The following is a 17,978-nucleotide window of genomic DNA, read 5'->3' on the forward strand; positions in this document are numbered from 1 at the left end:
TCTCCTGTTGTTTTACTCTTTGCCTTCTCCGCTGTTGTCTTGTTGTCGGACGTCTTCATCTCGTTCTTCTCCTCTTTCTTGTTAACGTCTGTCGTTTTTTCCATCTTCCTCTCCTCCTCCTTTCCAACGTTTTCCAAGCTCCTCTGACTTACTCTCTTTTTTGATCTCGATCTTCTTTGCTACGTCCCCGACTCTCTGCATGTTCTTCGTCTTCTCCCTACTCCTCGTCGCTCCTCTTCCCTCCTGCATCAGACCTTGCAGAAATTTTAACAATTTCTCCCTCTTGTCTGTCAGGTGGCGCTGTCGCTCCTCCTCCACAGGAGATCCGCCTTTCTCCTTTTCTTCTTCTCCATCCTTTGTTGTCTCTTTTTCTCTGCTCCTAGTGGTTCTCCCCCCCCTCTCTGAGCTATCTTCAGTTCTCTCCTTAAAGAGGAGTGGCATCTCACCTAGGTCATGAGCATTTCTTTGAATTCCATTTTTTTAACATATTCAGGAAGAGAATGTCATCTTGAGACACAGCCTTGCTCTCCTTACTCACGTCCTTGAAGTCAGACTCTAAGACCCGGATAGTGTCTGATGGGGTAGCTGGAGAAAGCTCTCTGACGGCGACTCTGTGACACATGTTAGCAATAGATGGTAACTCGAGATTAGGTGATGAACATCCCACGATACTCCAACCTAGATCTGTGCGCACTGCATAAGGTTCATTATCTCGTCTCATGATTACTTGCTTTGGTGCCAGTGCCCTTGAGCAGTTGTAGCCTATTAAGAGACCAACTTCACACTCCAGTTGTGATGGAATTTAATTTGCTATAGTGCTGAGATGTTTCCCATGAACGAGGAATTCTCAGTAAGCGCGGGTCATATTTATTATCATTTCCTCCTTTTTCGGAACCCTCAGGTGCGGTTGTGTGCCAAAATTAAATCGGAGTAACGAGGCTATTTTTAAAATGTAAAGAGTAGAAAGTACAGATATTTGCGTGAAAATGTAAGGAGTAGAAGTAAAAAGACGTCTGAAAAATAAATACTCCAGTAAAGTACAGATACCCAAAATTTCTACTTAAGTAAGGTAACGAAGTATTTGTACTTTGTTACTTGACACCTCTGCATAAGTCAGTTAAACAGACAACACCACTGCTCAGTTTCTTTTCATAGATGTCTGGAAAATAATATGTTTCATCAAAAAAGGCACTGGAAAAGGAACACTGTGCTGAGCTTTACTCTTCTTGAAGCTGTGCCTAACAAAACACACTAGACAACACCAAGTAAATTCTTATTTCAAACTTTTGCATCAGATCAACTTCAAATTGAGATGAAAACAAAACAAACATTAAAATTATATTTTCTACAATCTCTAGGACTGCAAAGCAGCACTGAACGGGCCCTAGCACATGCGTTTTGCACATGCCACTCACGCTTCACTTCCTGCGTCCGTCACGTGATGTCAATCCTTGCCTGCTAATTGCTCATTAGATTAAATGTGTTTGTTTTGAATCACTGCCCTATGATCTGTTGCTTTATATATATCTGTGATCTACTGATTCAATTATCACACAGATTGACCGACGGAACCAAATCATCCCAGTACAAGAACAAGCATATAAAATAATTATCTTAAATTGTACAGATTGGGGACATCACAGCTGTCTCTGAATTTAACAATCCTGCTGTTTGACATTTGTCATTCATGTCAACTAGGGCTGCTCCGCCATTGCTGCTTCACTGTCCGTGTGTGTGAATGTAATGCTGCTTTCCAGACGACTTGTATGTCAGATATTCTGACCTGAAATTGCCCAGTTCCGACTTCACTTCTAACAAACATGTCTGACTGTGAGAAGCTGATTAATTTGTCTCGTGATGAGACAATTCAACTGTAGCCAGTGCAGCCTCGGTTCGTACAGAAACAAAGAGGAGGGCGAGTACGCCATTATCTTTTTATTAGACCTTTATTCTGGAAACACATTCAATACATAAAGGAGAACACACACTGTCATTGAATCTCAAGAACCAAGAAACCATTGTCTTAAAACAAACATATTTACTCATATGAACTAGTTAAGTACACATTCATACTGTGCAAGGAACAATCTTGAACCTTAAAATGACATGAAGGACATTGTGAAAAATAGATAAATTATTTGAAATCAGTAGGAAAAAGATATTTAAACACAAATCTTGTGTTATTCAATGAGTTATATTTTCTAGGGACAAAAAACTGTTAATAGTCTACTTAAAACAGTGAACTATGAAAATGTATAATATGAAAACTGCTGATATATCCTAATAATTTTTTGGTTGCAAAGGTTGCAACTGATTCACTTCTCTCCTTTATGAATCCTCACATGTCTCATACAATAGGACTGAATCTTAAATCATTAACCACACTGAGATCAACTAAACTTTTTCTCTCCTGTGACTCCTCATATGTCGAATTAAATTTGACCTTTTGTTAAATCTTTTACCACACTCAGGGCAACTAAACTGTTTCTCTTCTGTATGAATCCTCACATGTCTATTAAAATGTGACCTTTTGTTAAATATTTTAACACACTCAGGGCAACTAAACTGTTTCTCTTCTGTATGACTCCTCACATGTCTATTTAAATTTGACCGTTGGTTAAATCTTTTACCACACTCAGGGCAACTAAACGGTTTCTCTCCAGTATGAATCCTCATATGTCTATTCAGACAGCCGATATCAGAAAATCTTTTACCACACTCAGAGCAACTAAAAGGTTTCTCTCCTGTATGACTCCTCATATGTCTATTTAGACGGCACCTAAGGTAAAATCTTTTACCACACTCAGAGCAACTAAACATTTCATTTTCATCCTTACTGACTTCAGTCTCAGAAGAGTCAGTCTTGTCCTCAGGACCTGGTTGTAAACGTCCATCAGGACCTGAGTTCCTGGCTGGTTCTGGTCCTCCACAGTCCGCTCTGTTCTCCTTCGTCTCACTCGGATGAAGCTTTGACGATTTAAGTTTCTCTTCATCTTCTTCACTCTTCACAGCGACAGGAGTCAATGTGAACTTGATATCAGCCTCCTCCAGTCCTTGAAGCTGCTGTCCATCCTGATTGGTCCACGGATCCTCCTGTTCCTCTTTAATGTGGGGGGGCTGTGGGTCCTCCTGGTCCACAAGGGGGCTCCACTGCTGCTCCTCAGAGGGAACCTCTTCTTTAATCACCATCAGTTGCTGGACGTCTGCAGGACACACTGAAACACAAACACACGTTTATCATTTCAGAGTTTCCTGAAGTATTTTGAAAAACTTTTGTTGTGTCGTTTAATGTCGTCTGTTGAGATTTTTGAACGATCGCATTCAGGAAGTAGAGATGTTGAGGTTGTTTACAGTTGGTGTAACGTCCCAGCTGGTAAAGGAAGCAGAATTCTTGGTTTCTGGTAAAACAGTTTTTCATACACAGCAGCAGGTTTTCTGCACAGACTCGTTCACAACAGCAACAAATCCTCCTCATTATTCAGGTGAGAGGTGGAGCAGCCGGGTGCAGCAGACAGAGACAGGAAGTGGCGTATTAACTCCGCTGCTCGAGCTGATGCTAGCTAACGTAAGCCTGTGAGCGGTTCCTCCTCGATTATGGAAATAAATCATAATCACTTTTATTTTGGACAATATTGAAATCACGATTATTCAAACGATTACTTTTACATACAACAACAAGCAGAGAAATGCGGGTCCGGTGTGAGCAGCCAGGCGGCTTTGTGCTTGAGAATGGAGGAGCGCGGCCGCTACATTGTGTGGTTCTGCTCCTCGTCGGATTCTTTGAATCCGAAGTGTTTCCATACAAGGGAAGTTTTTCTTCCCTTTTTGTTGATCAAACGGGGCTGCCCTCCCTCTGACATTTTCCACCCGCACTGGTTTTTAAATACCGCCGGTCACCACACACACACAACTCGTCTCCTTCACTTTACAGCTGCTTGAGAGTGAGAGCCAGTCAGCAGGGCCATGTTGAATGCTTTGGGGGAAGGACTGAATTGCGCATGCAATTTCAGAAAATAGTTTCAACTCGATTATATTAGTTTGGAGATCGTTTGACCCAAAAATCTAAATCACGATTAAAATTTGATAAATTGCAATGCCCTAAGCTAAGGCTATCTTTATTATTGTCAACATGAATATTAAGGTCACCAACAATAATAATGCTATCGGTCTTTAAGACTAGGTTTGACAAACTCAGGGAGTTCTGTTAAAAATTCAGTATAAGCCCCAGGAGCACGGTAAAGTACAGCAAGTATGATTGGCTGTTGGTGTTTCTTGGATTGGTGTGGAAGAATAAGAACAAGACATTCAAATGAGTTGTAGCCGAGTTTAGGTTTAGGATTTATAGATAGACTTCAGTTAAAAATAGCAGCAACTCCACCTCCTCCGCCGAATTCTCTGGGAACGTGGGAATTTATATGACTGGGGAGAGTAGATTAATTAAGACTGATATATTCATCAGGATGCAGCCACGTCTCAGTTAGGGGCAATAAATCTATGTTGTAATCTGAGACTAGTTCATTAACTGGTCCCACTGCGGTCAAGCCAGCCGACACTCGTGTCTCTGTGTCAAATCAGCTGACACAGAAATTCTACTGCACTCATATACTGACATTTATGGTAAACGCATCCAAAATGCCCAGACCAGGACGGCAGCTGAGTACTCGAAGTTAGAGGAAGAACACATGTGGGCCTACATCCGGTTTTCAAAATAAACTGTTTACATGGAGCCTATAAAAAATGCATAATTGAAAGTAAAATGTATTGGATTATATTCAGAAGAAATATATATCGTCTTACCTGTGTCTTTTCTATGAATAGCATTTTTACTGTATCAATGAAGAGATTTTACTAAATAAAAGTCACACATTTGTAGCTTCAAGTAGGTAATTTCTGGATATTTCGTACTATACTACTACTATAAAAAGACTTTGCCCAATAATTCCAGAGTGAGACTGACATGCCTGTGTTCAGGACCTCTCAGGCTACCCACACGCTGAATATCAGACATTTTTACTCTACAGATTAAGAGATATTTCAAAGTAAAGTCCAACATTTCCACTGTGGAATACATAATTTCTGGATATTTCAAAGTACTATAAAAACAGTTTGCTCAATAATTCCAGAGAGACACTGATATGCCTGTGTTCAGGACCTCTCAGGCTACCCACACACTGAATATCAGACATTTTTACTGTACAGATTAAGATATTTTTCAAAGTAAAGTGCAACATTTCTACTGTGTAATGATAATTTCTGGATATTTCAAAGTACTATAAAAACAGTTTGCTCAATAATTCCAGAGTGAGACTGATATGACTGTGTTCAGGATCTCTCTGACTACCCACACACTGAATCAGACATTTTTACTGTATAGATAAAGAGATTTTTCAAAGTAAAGTCCAACATTTCCCCTGTGGAATACATAATTTCTGGATATTTCAAAGCACTATAAAAAGACTTTGCCCAATAATTCCAGAGTGAGACTGATATGACTGTGTTCAGGACCTCTCTGACTACCCACATACTGAATATCAAACATTTTTACTGTATAGATTTAGAGATTTTTAAAGTAAAGTCCAACATGTGTCCAATCAAATCGGGTCATTTCTGGATATTTCAAAGTACTATAAAAACAGTTTGCTCAATAATTCCAGAGTGAGACTGATATGCTTCTATTCCCACTCCTATGACTAAAATGGGAACCTAAAACCTTTATGTAAAAACACAAAACATCACTCCCCTGTGATATTATAACGAAAACAAAATTAGAAAACCTAAACAGCCATGACGCTAAATTGGTTAAGGGGCGTAAAGTCCAGGGGCCTCATTTATAACCGTTGCGTACGCACAAAACAGGCCTGAAACGTGCGTACGCCACTTCTCACGCCAACGTTGGGATTTATAAAAACAAACTTGACGGGAAAATGTGCGTATTTCTACGCAAACTTAGACCCACCCTTACGAGCGTTTTGGGGAGACGGGAAAACGGCGACACAGACGTGAGGTGGTGAACTGCAGCAGATTATTGATCCAATTCATAATTTACATTAAAACCAACAGTTTTTCTCGCGCGACGTATCTGCTCCACACGAGCCTTTTAATTAAAAAAAATATAAAACAACTTTAAGCAAATAAGGTTCAGATTCGATTTAACGGCAGAGTTACGGTGCCGAGTCATTAATAGGTTTTAATAATATCTTCTAACACTGTGCGTGTATCATCAGATCGCTGCAGTGAACGGGACTGAGCCAGAGAGCGCACTGGAGATTACTTATAAGAAATGAGGAAACTTTCCAAATAATATCCCAGAGGAGGTGAGGATCCACTGATGTGAGGGAATCGGTCCGATGCTTTAAATAAATAAATACTGCCGTGACACCGGTGCGGGGAACTGCTCGATGTGTGCATGTGACTGGAAGAACGAGGAGGAAGCGAGGGTTCAGCGATCTCTGATCTCACACAGTGTAATATCCACAGCAGCAGCAGCAGAGTATCTGTGTATTTTCTTTATTAGTGACATCACTGCTGTCCCATAACGTCGCTCTTCACCTCCACCTCACTAACAAACACCTCGCTGTCAGTGTCAGAAAGTTTCACTTCCTCTTCACATTGCTTGATGTGGCGACTCCGTCAGGACTCACGGTGGAAACCCATTGGTCAGCAGCATTATTTAATATTCAAGCCGTGCTTTGTATTGACCATTTATGGTGGAAAGTGGGCGTGTGGAGGGCGGATTTGGAGGCAGATCCACGTACGAACGTTTCCAGGTGGACTGTTATTTTTAAAGCGAACATTGCGTTCAGGTGAGCTTGCGCACGGTTTTATAAATCTGAATTATCTTTTGCGTACGCCATTTCCGGATTTTGTACGTACGTACACTTTTAGTATGAAACCCACGCACTCTTTTATAAATGAGACCCCTGATCAACCCCTTCCTTTTAACCTCGTAATTCAGGTGCCATTGTTGGGCCACACCCATCTTCAAACGCGGCCTTCACTTCGATATAAAATAAACACCTGTAAAGTTTTGTGACTGCATCGTTCACGGTTGCTATCGGGATGAGAAAATCTGTCCACAGAGCGATAGTAATATAAACACCTGGGGACTTGCACACAGACTCACAAAGTGAAAACAATACCAGTGTTGCTTTTGCAGCTGGTAATACTATGAAAGGCAAAATATGTGCTTTAGGCGACCCTTTCATACACAGACGAAGAAAACAGTGTCACATATAAAAAAAAAATTACATAGCACATACTGATTGTGGAATTATTTTTGACACAGACAGCAATTCCAGTCAGCGGTTTGCGCATTTTGAAGCTGGGCTGTGTCCATTTGGAGGAACTGGGCATGAAACCACCGGCTACATCTGTCACACTGAATCTGTAAAAATTCAAATTTCCCAACTTTAATACAGACAGAGGTTCATTGCTTAGTAATCATTTCAAATGTTTCACCACACTAGCAGGATTTATTCATGTTTATGAGCTTTACCATGCTTTAACCAAATGCTACATTGCTGTTGTCATGCTCATATTTCTTCATTGTTATTTTAATTAGTTAACTGTTATTGTCTCTTTGTACTACTGAGAGGAGTTGCACTTAAGTTTCGTTGTACAGCTGTTCAATGACAATAAACGCTTGAATTGAATTGGATGTAGCATGCTGCTGATAATAGCAAAGAGCAACATTTTGGAGAGACCGTGATGGACAATGAAGAATAACAATCACCCAAACGTTTTGGTTTGTGTCCATTTGTTAACAGAAATGAAATGAACGGACATTTTTATATATCTTTACACCAAAATTGTTGTGTGATTACAACAGGGAATTTAGATTAATAGGGATTTGATGGGATTTGTGTGTTGAAATGCATTCACATACTGTCTAACAGAAAATTATAAATGTGAAATACAAGGCTGACTTAGCCACCTTTTTATGAAATCTATGAGAATGACTTCGGCCAGATACCTTTGTATCATGTAATTCCCCATCTTTCTTTACCCTCGTTTCCTGTCATCTCTTAATGTACAAAATGCACAAACAAACAATGACAAGAGTAAAAAAAAAAAAACATACCCAGTCAGTGAAGGAAGGCCCCGGACCTGGTGGTTTTGTCACTGAGCACATGGCACAGTTGTTATCTATGTCAAACACTAAAATACAAATACACATTTTAGACGTTGAGTACTACAATATCACAATATGACTAAAAACACTCCTCACCCACCTGAGGCTTTAAGTATTTGCAGAGCGTACTTTTTACGCTGATGTACCATCTCTGTTGTACCAAATGCAATGTTTGGTATTTTCGGAAAGACCTCCATGACTGCGTTTGCCATCTAAACAATGACACAATAAGTTATGTACTTTGGATAATTTTCAAAGTCTGCCAAATGTGGCGGTTGGAAATAGTGTAAAACAGATTAAAACCTTAAATGCAAAATTTATACAGTTCTTTTGGAAAATCTTAACATTTCAATAAATATTCATCTTACCATGATTACAAGTACCCCACAGCTATCTACATCCTGCTGCAGTGGGTGTTGCAGAACACCTCCTTTGAATTTGATGTCCACCCAGTCAGTCTTGCTGTGGCAGGCCCTCCTCAGTTTGAAGTATTCACTGTGTGACAATAATTTATGAAAGTATTAATTTACTATATGTACAAACATACACATACAATGTATGTACAATATAAGAAAAATCCTCTCTCTCTCTCCCTCCCTCCCTCCCTGCCTCGTTACAACATAACACCAAATGGTATCTCCTTAAAGTTGCAACTCAGAGTTTTTTTGCCAATGCAACTGCTATCCAATTGATGGTTCCTAAAGATCCCTCCCAAGCCATGAAGTTAGTGTTAAAGTCTGTGAGGAGCACACTGCAGCGCTCTCCAAGGTACTAATCCTGCAGCTGGTAGCAGCTTGGGAGGTATTTATAAACTTTGAACCATAACTTCCTTGTCTAATAATTGACTTCACCTGTTTCCTAACATATGTATAAGCCCCATTACTGTTTTGTTTGCTGAATCTTGTATCTTCTTTCATGGGAGTACCAGACAAAGGCATCACTTAGCTCTTTTCTCTTTTCATTTCTTTATTTCTACATAATAGATTGAAGGTTGCCTCGTAACTTAGTTAGAAAGCCTTGTTGGCTGTAGTGGGTTTTTTTGTTTTTGCAATGATAATTAAACTCCTAACAGGCTTCTTCAGCCTCCTGCCTCTTACTCAGTAACAGGGACATGATAAATTGAAGGTGACACGATACAGACCATTGTTAAACTCATACCGTGAAAGACTTTTTCTAAACTTTCCAAGAAACCTCAAATATCCGCAATAAATAATAAGCACTGGTTTTTGCTCTCAAACCTTGCTTTCAGTAGGAATGTCTTCTGTTCACTCAGCATCAGTGATTACACATGAGTTTGAAAATGGACTTAACTGCTAAGACACCAATATAACACATTCTGATTTCTAATGTTGGACAAGATGAATTTAAAACAAAGCTTTTGCTGGCATAGCTAAACACGTGCCTGTTATTATTTTGAATGTACTGGTGAGCCAGCTGTTACGCTCTCATCAGAAACGGATGTTGCTTCATACTGTAAGCCTGTTTCTGACCATTGCCTCCTTGATAACGTTCCTTTTACGACCTGTACCAGAATTGTGACATAAATTTACATAATTTATATAGGCTAAATGGTTGAAATTGCGGAAGTACCATAATCTTTTTGCAGCATGGTCCGAGTCTGTCAGCTTTGTGGACCTGCGTGCTGGGGTCAACCAAATACACGTTTTTTTCTGCTGCATTGATGTTCTGGAAACACATTAAATATCATTCAAAGATTATTCACAACATCCAGAAGAAAATGAAAGACAATCAAGATAACAATAAATATAATCACTTCTAACCAGAAGCTTCCAGTGGGAATTGTTTATGTTCACAAAAGACACAATTGCTTTATAGTTGTCAAAGTTGATCTTTAACACATCCAAAAATAAACAACCTGATAAAAACATTTTATATTGAAGTTTTTGTAAATATCCTATAGTAACAATAGATCTGTTGAATTGTATCTGCTTTATCATACTGTACACAAAGTCACACAAACATCAGCTAACAAATGAAAGTTATTAAACCTCTGGATGTATCCCCAAAAGAAAAACAAGTCACCTTAGACACAGTGTTCCTCCTGATCTGTTCTCTCTTCCCAAAGAGGATCACACCAGCCGTGTAATGATTTAGAATATAAATCATTCTCCCCAAATGGAGCTCATTGGAAAAGTGATGCAAAAGACACTCAATGACCTTAAGAGATTGTTGAGATACAGACAGACAGTCAATCAAACATCATAAATTGATTTATAATTATGACAATTAATGTGTGACTGTTTTTTAAAAAGACTTACATAATAAACAGGTCTACATAATACTTTGCAATCACATGCTTGACATTTAGAATCACAAATTCACACATTAGTACATTATTATGGAAAATGTTTTAACTGGGGATATATTTAAACACCCACATAATAGTCAGCAGCATGACATAGGTATTAGATTAATGTAACGTGGAGAGATTTATTTGGGTCATTTTGTTTTGTTTTTTATGGTAATTTGTTTTTTTATATTAATAGGACTACATACCTCGCCTGTAAGCCACTGGTGAGGTCTAAGTGTCCGCAGCTCATTGTGGTGGATTACGAAGCTGTTCCCTCTGATTTGAGAGGGGACCACAGACACAACCACTTCTGTGTCACTTCTTTTCCACAATTCCTTGGGCTTAGGGTCATAACAATAATACAAGTTATTTGCTGGAGTAGATAAATAAATAATTTACAGATGATAAGTTAAACACATCCTGTATGAATACATGCACTGAATGAAATGTACAATTTACATCCCAGATACATTGATTGCATTGGATGTATTGATAACACTTGAACACTAAGTTCACCTGAGATGGAGCATCCACTGGACTTTGAACAATACTTCCCTTTGTATCCTCCTCATGATGGCCTGTCATGTCTGATTGGATTTGGGTAGTGACCTTGTCTGTTGGTTTCTAGAATAGAAATTGTTAGATATGATTGGAAGCTTTTCATTATAAACTTTCATACCACCAACATGGTGAAATACGTTTCGGTAATTGCATGTCATGGCAATTCACTAAGTCACGGAAGTGTTTAAAGCACAAAATGCAACAATAAGCTTTTGATTTACAGCTGTTGTACATTAATGCTTTTGATTAGCTTCCTGTCCTTGTGTAACTTTGTCACAATTGATTACCTGTGATGGAGCATGACACTGATTGCTTGTTGACAATCTGTGTGTTTTCTGTGTTGTCTGAGAAACACAAAAAGATTCTGTATGACACAAACTTTTTATCGATTACATTTTTAAGCTATTTAAACATATGGAATGATAATGGATAGCTCTACAAAATGTTTACCTTTTTCTTCTGCTGTTTGAAAACAAAATTCTTTGTTAGAGGGGACACAAACTGCTCGCCTCTTCTGATGTCGTTGTTTCCATCGCTCCATATCCACACGGTGTGTCTACAGTTGATCAAACAGAGCAAATCAATTTTAATAGTTCAGCTACTGCACTGCTGAAGTACATTTCACTTGACTTATTTAATAAGAAAAAAAGCCAACAATCCCAGGAGTTTCATGTATAGTTTTTATATCAGAGCTTCAATTGTTTACCTTCTTCTTCATGGAGTCACTGTATTCCCCTGGAAGGGCGTTCAGTGTGAGCTTGTATGTACAAGATCGTCCAGTCTGGTTAGCCGTCTCAGTTGAAAGCGGATCTTTTTGAGGTCCCACTGGCTTTTCTCTATTATTCCTTGTGTTTTGTTGTCTTTGGTGTAATTCTGGAGTTCAACATGTACAGTCTGTATATAACATAAAAATTGCTTCATTCACCTTATTTGCATTCAAATCTGTAATATCCAGGATTGAATAATGCAATGTTTTTCAATTTTTCTAACAGATCTTTTGTGTTATAGTACCTGTGTGGGTTTACGGGCAGTTATTTTGAACTTCTGAGTAAGCCTGTCATACACAGGACCCGTTCCGTGGCGTCCAAGGTCATCTGCCAAAAGATAATGCAATTTTAATTTATTTACTGAATAAGCTATTAAAACAAACATGTATCAAAGCACATGCCATAGAAGAGGACTAACCCAGGAGTAAGCCAGACCAAAGAGCAGCCTGAGGAAGGAAGTATTTCAGCAATGTTGGGATGAATGTTGGGCTGAAATAGACATTCGGATCCCCATCTTTCTCAAGCTCTGCCCTCTGAATGACTTCCTCAAAATGATGTTGGAACGGTGTTGGTCCCACATCATTGCTATAAAACGGGTGGCAATTGAGACAATGATCACATACCACAAAGTCTTGCTCCACAATGTTTGTGTCATCAATGCCAGTATTTCCTGCTTTTAACAACAGCCTCTGGAGATTTTGGAAGTGTTTTTCAACATTCCGCTCATTGTGGGAACTGGAAAACACCATGGCAGCACTGATGACAACTTCATCCATGTCTTTTAGTGTTGTAGCCTGGGACATGAGGCCAAACACATGCATTGCCAGGTGGTAATGTTGGGAGGCACTGCAAGGACAAAGCTTGTAAAATAAGTTTTACAGAGATTTCCCATGTTATGATGTTAGAAAACGTTCAGCATATACAGCAATCACTCACTGTTTTCAGCATAGGTCCTTTGCATTTTTCATCACATGACTCAACCAGCGATGCAAAATCGGAAGCCCTATTGAGTCCTCTTTCCCTTGTCCGGTTGCAATGTCATAGTACTTGCACAGCATTCGATGACCAACACAATAGCCTCTGCCGTAATGGAAACTCTTCTGGACTTAAATTGAAATAAGTTAAATTTTTGGGTCATTTATATATATTTTTTTAATTTGTAAAGGACATGTAGACAAACTTTGACAAGTTACAAATAATTACAGTTGCAAAACATAAAAAACATAAAGACTCATCGGAATATATTTGGGGTCTACTGATTGTAAAATAAATACACATTTAAGTTCATGCTCGTGGCGATATTGGTCCTTAACATTAATTATTTTAAAGTGAATTCACCAAACCTTTTTATAATACCCCAGTGAAAGTGTAGCAAAATTACAAAATAAAATGTCCCTTGTAAGCAAGCAAGTCTTGTCCTGACAAACTGTTTTTAAATAAACAGAACATTTGAAAAGTTGGCGTTACTTTGTACTAAGAAAAGAATAAGGATGTACAAAAGTATTTGTACTGTGGTATTACGGTTTGTACATGAATGTTGATTGTCAAGAGGGAAGATGTAATGTCCTAGACAACTGGTTGATGATGATATGATGTACGATATGATGAAACGCAAGCAAGGCTGTTGTGAAGTTAGGCTGTCTATCTCTCCTCCGCTCATTTAAGTCCCGGGGACAGCGCTGAGCCCAGCTATAGTTTAGACGTATCTGTGTCCCTCTGCCAATTTTCAATTAAATCGTTGCGTACTTACCCTCGTCTTGCTGGCATTCTGGAATGTGGATGCGCTGACAAAGTTTCTCACCAGAAAAGAAATTCGAAAATGAAGTTGCAAAGTTTGCAAAAGTTGTCGGACGAGTCGAAGGTCAGCACTGAAAACTTTTTCTACTTTGTCGCATATATGATGACTAAGACAATGCGAGTTCGCATTGTCTGATGTTCGCAATGTCTGATATTCAGTGTGTGGGTAGTCAGAGAGGTCCTGGACAAAGGCATATAAGTGTCTCTCTGGAATTATTGAGCAAACTGTTTTTATAGTACTTTGAAATATCGAGAAATTAGCTACTTGAAGCAGAACATGTGTGACTTTAATTTTGTAAAATCTCTCATTTGATACAGTAAAACTGCTATTCATAAAAATGACACAGGTAAGACGATATATACTTCTTCTGAATATAATCCAATACATTTTACTTTCAATTATGCATTTTGTATATGCTCCATGTCAACAGTTTATTTTGAAAACCGGATGTTCTTCCTCTAACTTCGAGTACTCAGAGAGAGAGAGAAGCCATCGCTGCTGTATCAGCCTGTTAGACTACGAGGCTGAGCTCACACAGAACACAGAGTCACTGAGCACCAGAGAGGAGGGGCTGGGATGTGTGGCTGTTTAACTACAGACCGGTGATTGTAGCCGGAGTGATGCAGAGAAACAGCTGTTAGCAGAGGAGCTAGTTCAGAGAGCGACCAGCGGCAGCGAAAAACAGGATGTGACGCAGCACGCTTACCGTAATGACGTAATCATAACGTTTACTCTTACCAGTAGAAGCTTATCAAATGAATATGAGTAGAATTGAGTTCAGCCTGTTGGTCCGGCCCTCCACAACATGACTCCCCCCCCCTGCTCCCGGGACTGACCTGCTCTGTGCAGCCGGACTTCGGGCTGCATCACGGCATCGAGCAGCCTCCTCTGGCGGCAGATCTCCAGCTCGGTCCGCTCCACTCGCTCCTCGGACTCTAACAAGGTTTCCTCAAGCCCCGCGAGGATCTGCTCTCCCGCCGCCGCGAGCCGCTCGGTGAGCATCGCTCTCAGCTCCGGGACTCGAGCCTTTCCTCCTCCTTCCTCCACCTGCAGCAGGAAGTCTTCAGCGGCAGCGCGGATCCGCTCATGTACCAACACCCGCAGCAGCTGCATGGCGGCCATGTTGCTCCTCTCTGAGTCTCTGAGGGGACAAAGACAGGAAACAGAGACTCCGAGCTCTGAGCCTGCAGCGACCCCTGCTGGACTCGAGAACGAAGATGTAGCATTTACCTCTAATGGGCCAAATACTGGACTAGTTCTAGGTTCTGGGTTTTAAGGAGTGGGGTGAAAGCATAAATAATAAGTCAGAGATCAGGTACTTTAAATTCAAAGCCGGCACTTTACTAAACACACTTAACAAATAACATAATAACTAAATAAAGTATATATCATACACATTATAAACTTAATAAACATATACACACATAATTCAAACAATAAAGGAGGGGTTAGACGAGTGGAGCTCTTCACTCTTCTTCCCTGTATTCTCTTGTTTGTTGTGATAGTCTTTTCACAATAAAGTTCCGTTCGAAATCCTTAATTAGTTCAATTCAAAAAAAAGAAAATGTTGATACTCCTACCACTCTGGCAGTGAGTAAAGTCCAATCCGGGCAGTGGCAGAAGTCCAGTCCAGGTGGGAAGGGATGGTTGATTCAGCCCTTACGACCGGAGTCCGCCGATCTTCTCGCTCGCCATCTTGTCTCGGTTGCATGTGTGTATCCTCCAACACACACACGTGTCTCCTCACAGGTTCCCTGATCGTGGAACCTCTTCAAGCATGTAAAGCACTTTTCAACAAACTCTGGGTATTGCTTTTAAGTCTTAACATATATTTGTAACACATGGTTTTTTAGCAGCCAAACATCTTCGCTCTCCTCTTTCCTTTTGTTTGTCCTTTTGCTTCTCTCGAGTCTCCTCCCTCACTTCCCTTTTATACTCTATTATGTGCCTCCCCTTCCTGTCACCTCCACAGAGGGAAAATCTCTTAAAGGGGAAAGCACTCTCACCTGTCTTAAAGGGAAAGCATTTCTGCTCAGAAGACTTTTAATATTTCTCCATTAAATTATCTTTAACATGGGTTTTAACTGACTTTAACCAGTTTTACGTATTTATTAATTTAATGGACTATTTATCTATCTATACATTTACAATACATTTTTATATTTATTTATATCACATTTATCTATATTGTAACTATTTAATGATTGATATTTAATCTGGACTATTTATTTATTTAGTATACATTGCAATGCATATTTATATATTTCAAGTATATCTATATTATTACTTTTATAATATGGGAGATATTAATATGGGTTACAAAGACGAAACCAAAGTATAAATACTGCCCAGTAGAAATACTCTGTTAAACAAGTACTAAAGTATAAGCAACGAAATAAACTTAAGCAATGGTGGAAGAATAATTCGTATCATTCACTGAAGTAAAATTACCAAGACAGTAAAGTTATATTCCATTACATGTAAAAGTACTAAGTAAGTGAAGTAAAAATACTCAATAATTAAATTAAACAGACTCCGACAGTAAATCCAAAAACAACAACTTCTAGGACTGAAAAGCAGCACTGAACGGCCCGAGCACATGCGTTTTGAAGAGTGACATGAGTTTTGCGCATGTCACTCACGCGTCACTAAACGCTTCACTTCCTGCGTGCGTCACGTGATGTTGACCTTCATCAAAAACATAAAACAGAGTAAGTGTCTTTGTGTGTTTTAATGAACTGAGATATTTGTAAGTTTGAATTGATCCTGGACTCATTTGTTTTCTCTGGTCACTTTTAACAGCTGCACACATTGTCAGGTGGTCTCCAGATGGAGATAAATATGAGGTGGTGGTAGATGACGAGGTGAACATCTACGACCTGGAGACGGTGTCGGTGAAGGGAACAATCATGAACCCCAAGAGAATCTCATCTGTTAAGTTCTTAAATGTAAGTTCTGTGAATACTTACACAAACTGTGGCTTCTCTTAGTGATGTAGAGACAGTTGTGGTTGTGGTGATTGTTTTATGAGCCCTGGTATAGTAGATTAACAATATACCACATGTAAGATAACATGGATGTTTTATTGTGTTTGTTTTTCAGAACTCCCTCCTGGCCGTCGCAGGAGAAAATGAGATTGTGAGGTTGTGTGAATTGGAAAAACTGAAATGCTTGTGTGAGTTCAAGGCTCATGAAACCAAGTAATTACATTCTTTTGTAAAATGTATTATTGAATTTGATGTCTAATGTTTAAAAACTTACACCAACTCTCCTTGTTGTGGTGTCAGGGTGAAAGCAGTGGACAGTTTTATGATGGAGGATTACTGCGTGTTGGTGACGGCTTCCAATGACGGATTGATCAAGATGTGGAAGCTCCACCTGAAAGAGGCACGTCTGTGTTGTTGTTTGTAAACAGTTACGTTTTATTTCAACCAATTCTTTTACACATTTACATTTTTGGCGAATGTGTGTTTTTCAATTCATAAGATTATCATTTATCAAGTGTCTCAATCCTAACCCTGTAAATTATATAATAAACTTCCGATAAACACAATTCTGTGAAACAAAGAAGATTAAAAAGACACAGTTACCTGCTGAGCTGCCGATCATCCACTGACCAACCGCTGTCGTCCCACAGGAGCTGGAACCTCCCACCCTCCTCGTGGAAGTGAACACCTCGGCCCGGCTGACGTGCCTCGCCGTGTGGAACCTTCATCGGTGCAGCCGCCCGCTGAGGAACCAGCAGCTGCGGCGACGACATCTGAAGGTGACGACCGGACGTTCATCTCACAGGATCATTGTGTTGTTAAAGAGAAACCAGACACGAGCTGGGACAGGGAGTGTTTGTGTTGAAGGAGGTGAAATGAGAACATCATGATCTCAACCTTTACACTCACCTGAGCTTGTCTCCACTCAGCAGTTTGTATTAACAGTCAATGCAGCTTGAGGTTGCATATATGAATATTTATAGTGTACACAAGAAAACAAGCTCCCAATGAGTAATTTTCTAGAATAACAAGGATTCCTGTTTAATTCTCTTCCACTAAATAACTACAAAGCCTCTATATTTCACGTCCTGGTTCTGTGTCTCGTTAACACTCATCATCTGCCTCCCTCTGTCCACAGAACTCACTAAGCTTTCAAAGACCAAGAAAGTTCAAATTGCGTTGGAAGTAGTCGTTCTGGAAGACGAGAGCAAACCCAGAGACCTCTTTTATATATTTGAACTATTTTTTTTGTTGAACATGCTGGTACTTGGAATGGACACTGGGAGGAGCTACACACCATGTTTCACAGCTTTCAAGATCTGACTGTGTTCTTGAGATCATATATTCTTGCTGTCGATACTGAAAAGAAAAATTATATTTGTTAGATATCATTAGATTCCAGTTATCCAGCCGTCGTCCTGAC

General features: G+C 39.6%; 1 protein-coding gene across 1 annotated transcript; it reads right to left on the reverse strand.

Annotated features, from left to right (window-relative positions):
- Nucleotides 1-1,958: 1,958 nt before the first annotated feature.
- On the reverse strand, nt 1,959-14,735 carry LOC133017976 (zinc finger and SCAN domain-containing protein 31-like). The gene is made up of 2 exons (XM_061084251.1): nt 14,405-14,735; nt 1,959-3,215 (listed from the first exon to the last, which is right to left on the reverse strand). The coding sequence occupies exons 1-2, from the start codon at nt 14,688-14,690 to the stop codon at nt 2,395-2,397; spliced, it is 1,107 nt and encodes a 368-aa protein (XP_060940234.1). The 5' UTR covers nt 14,691-14,735; the 3' UTR covers nt 1,959-2,394.
- Nucleotides 14,736-17,978: the final 3,243 nt, after the last annotated feature.

This window comes from Limanda limanda, chromosome 13, assembly GCF_963576545.1.
Source record: "Limanda limanda chromosome 13, fLimLim1.1, whole genome shotgun sequence".
NCBI classification, from domain to species: Eukaryota; Metazoa; Chordata; class Actinopteri; order Pleuronectiformes; family Pleuronectidae; genus Limanda; species Limanda limanda.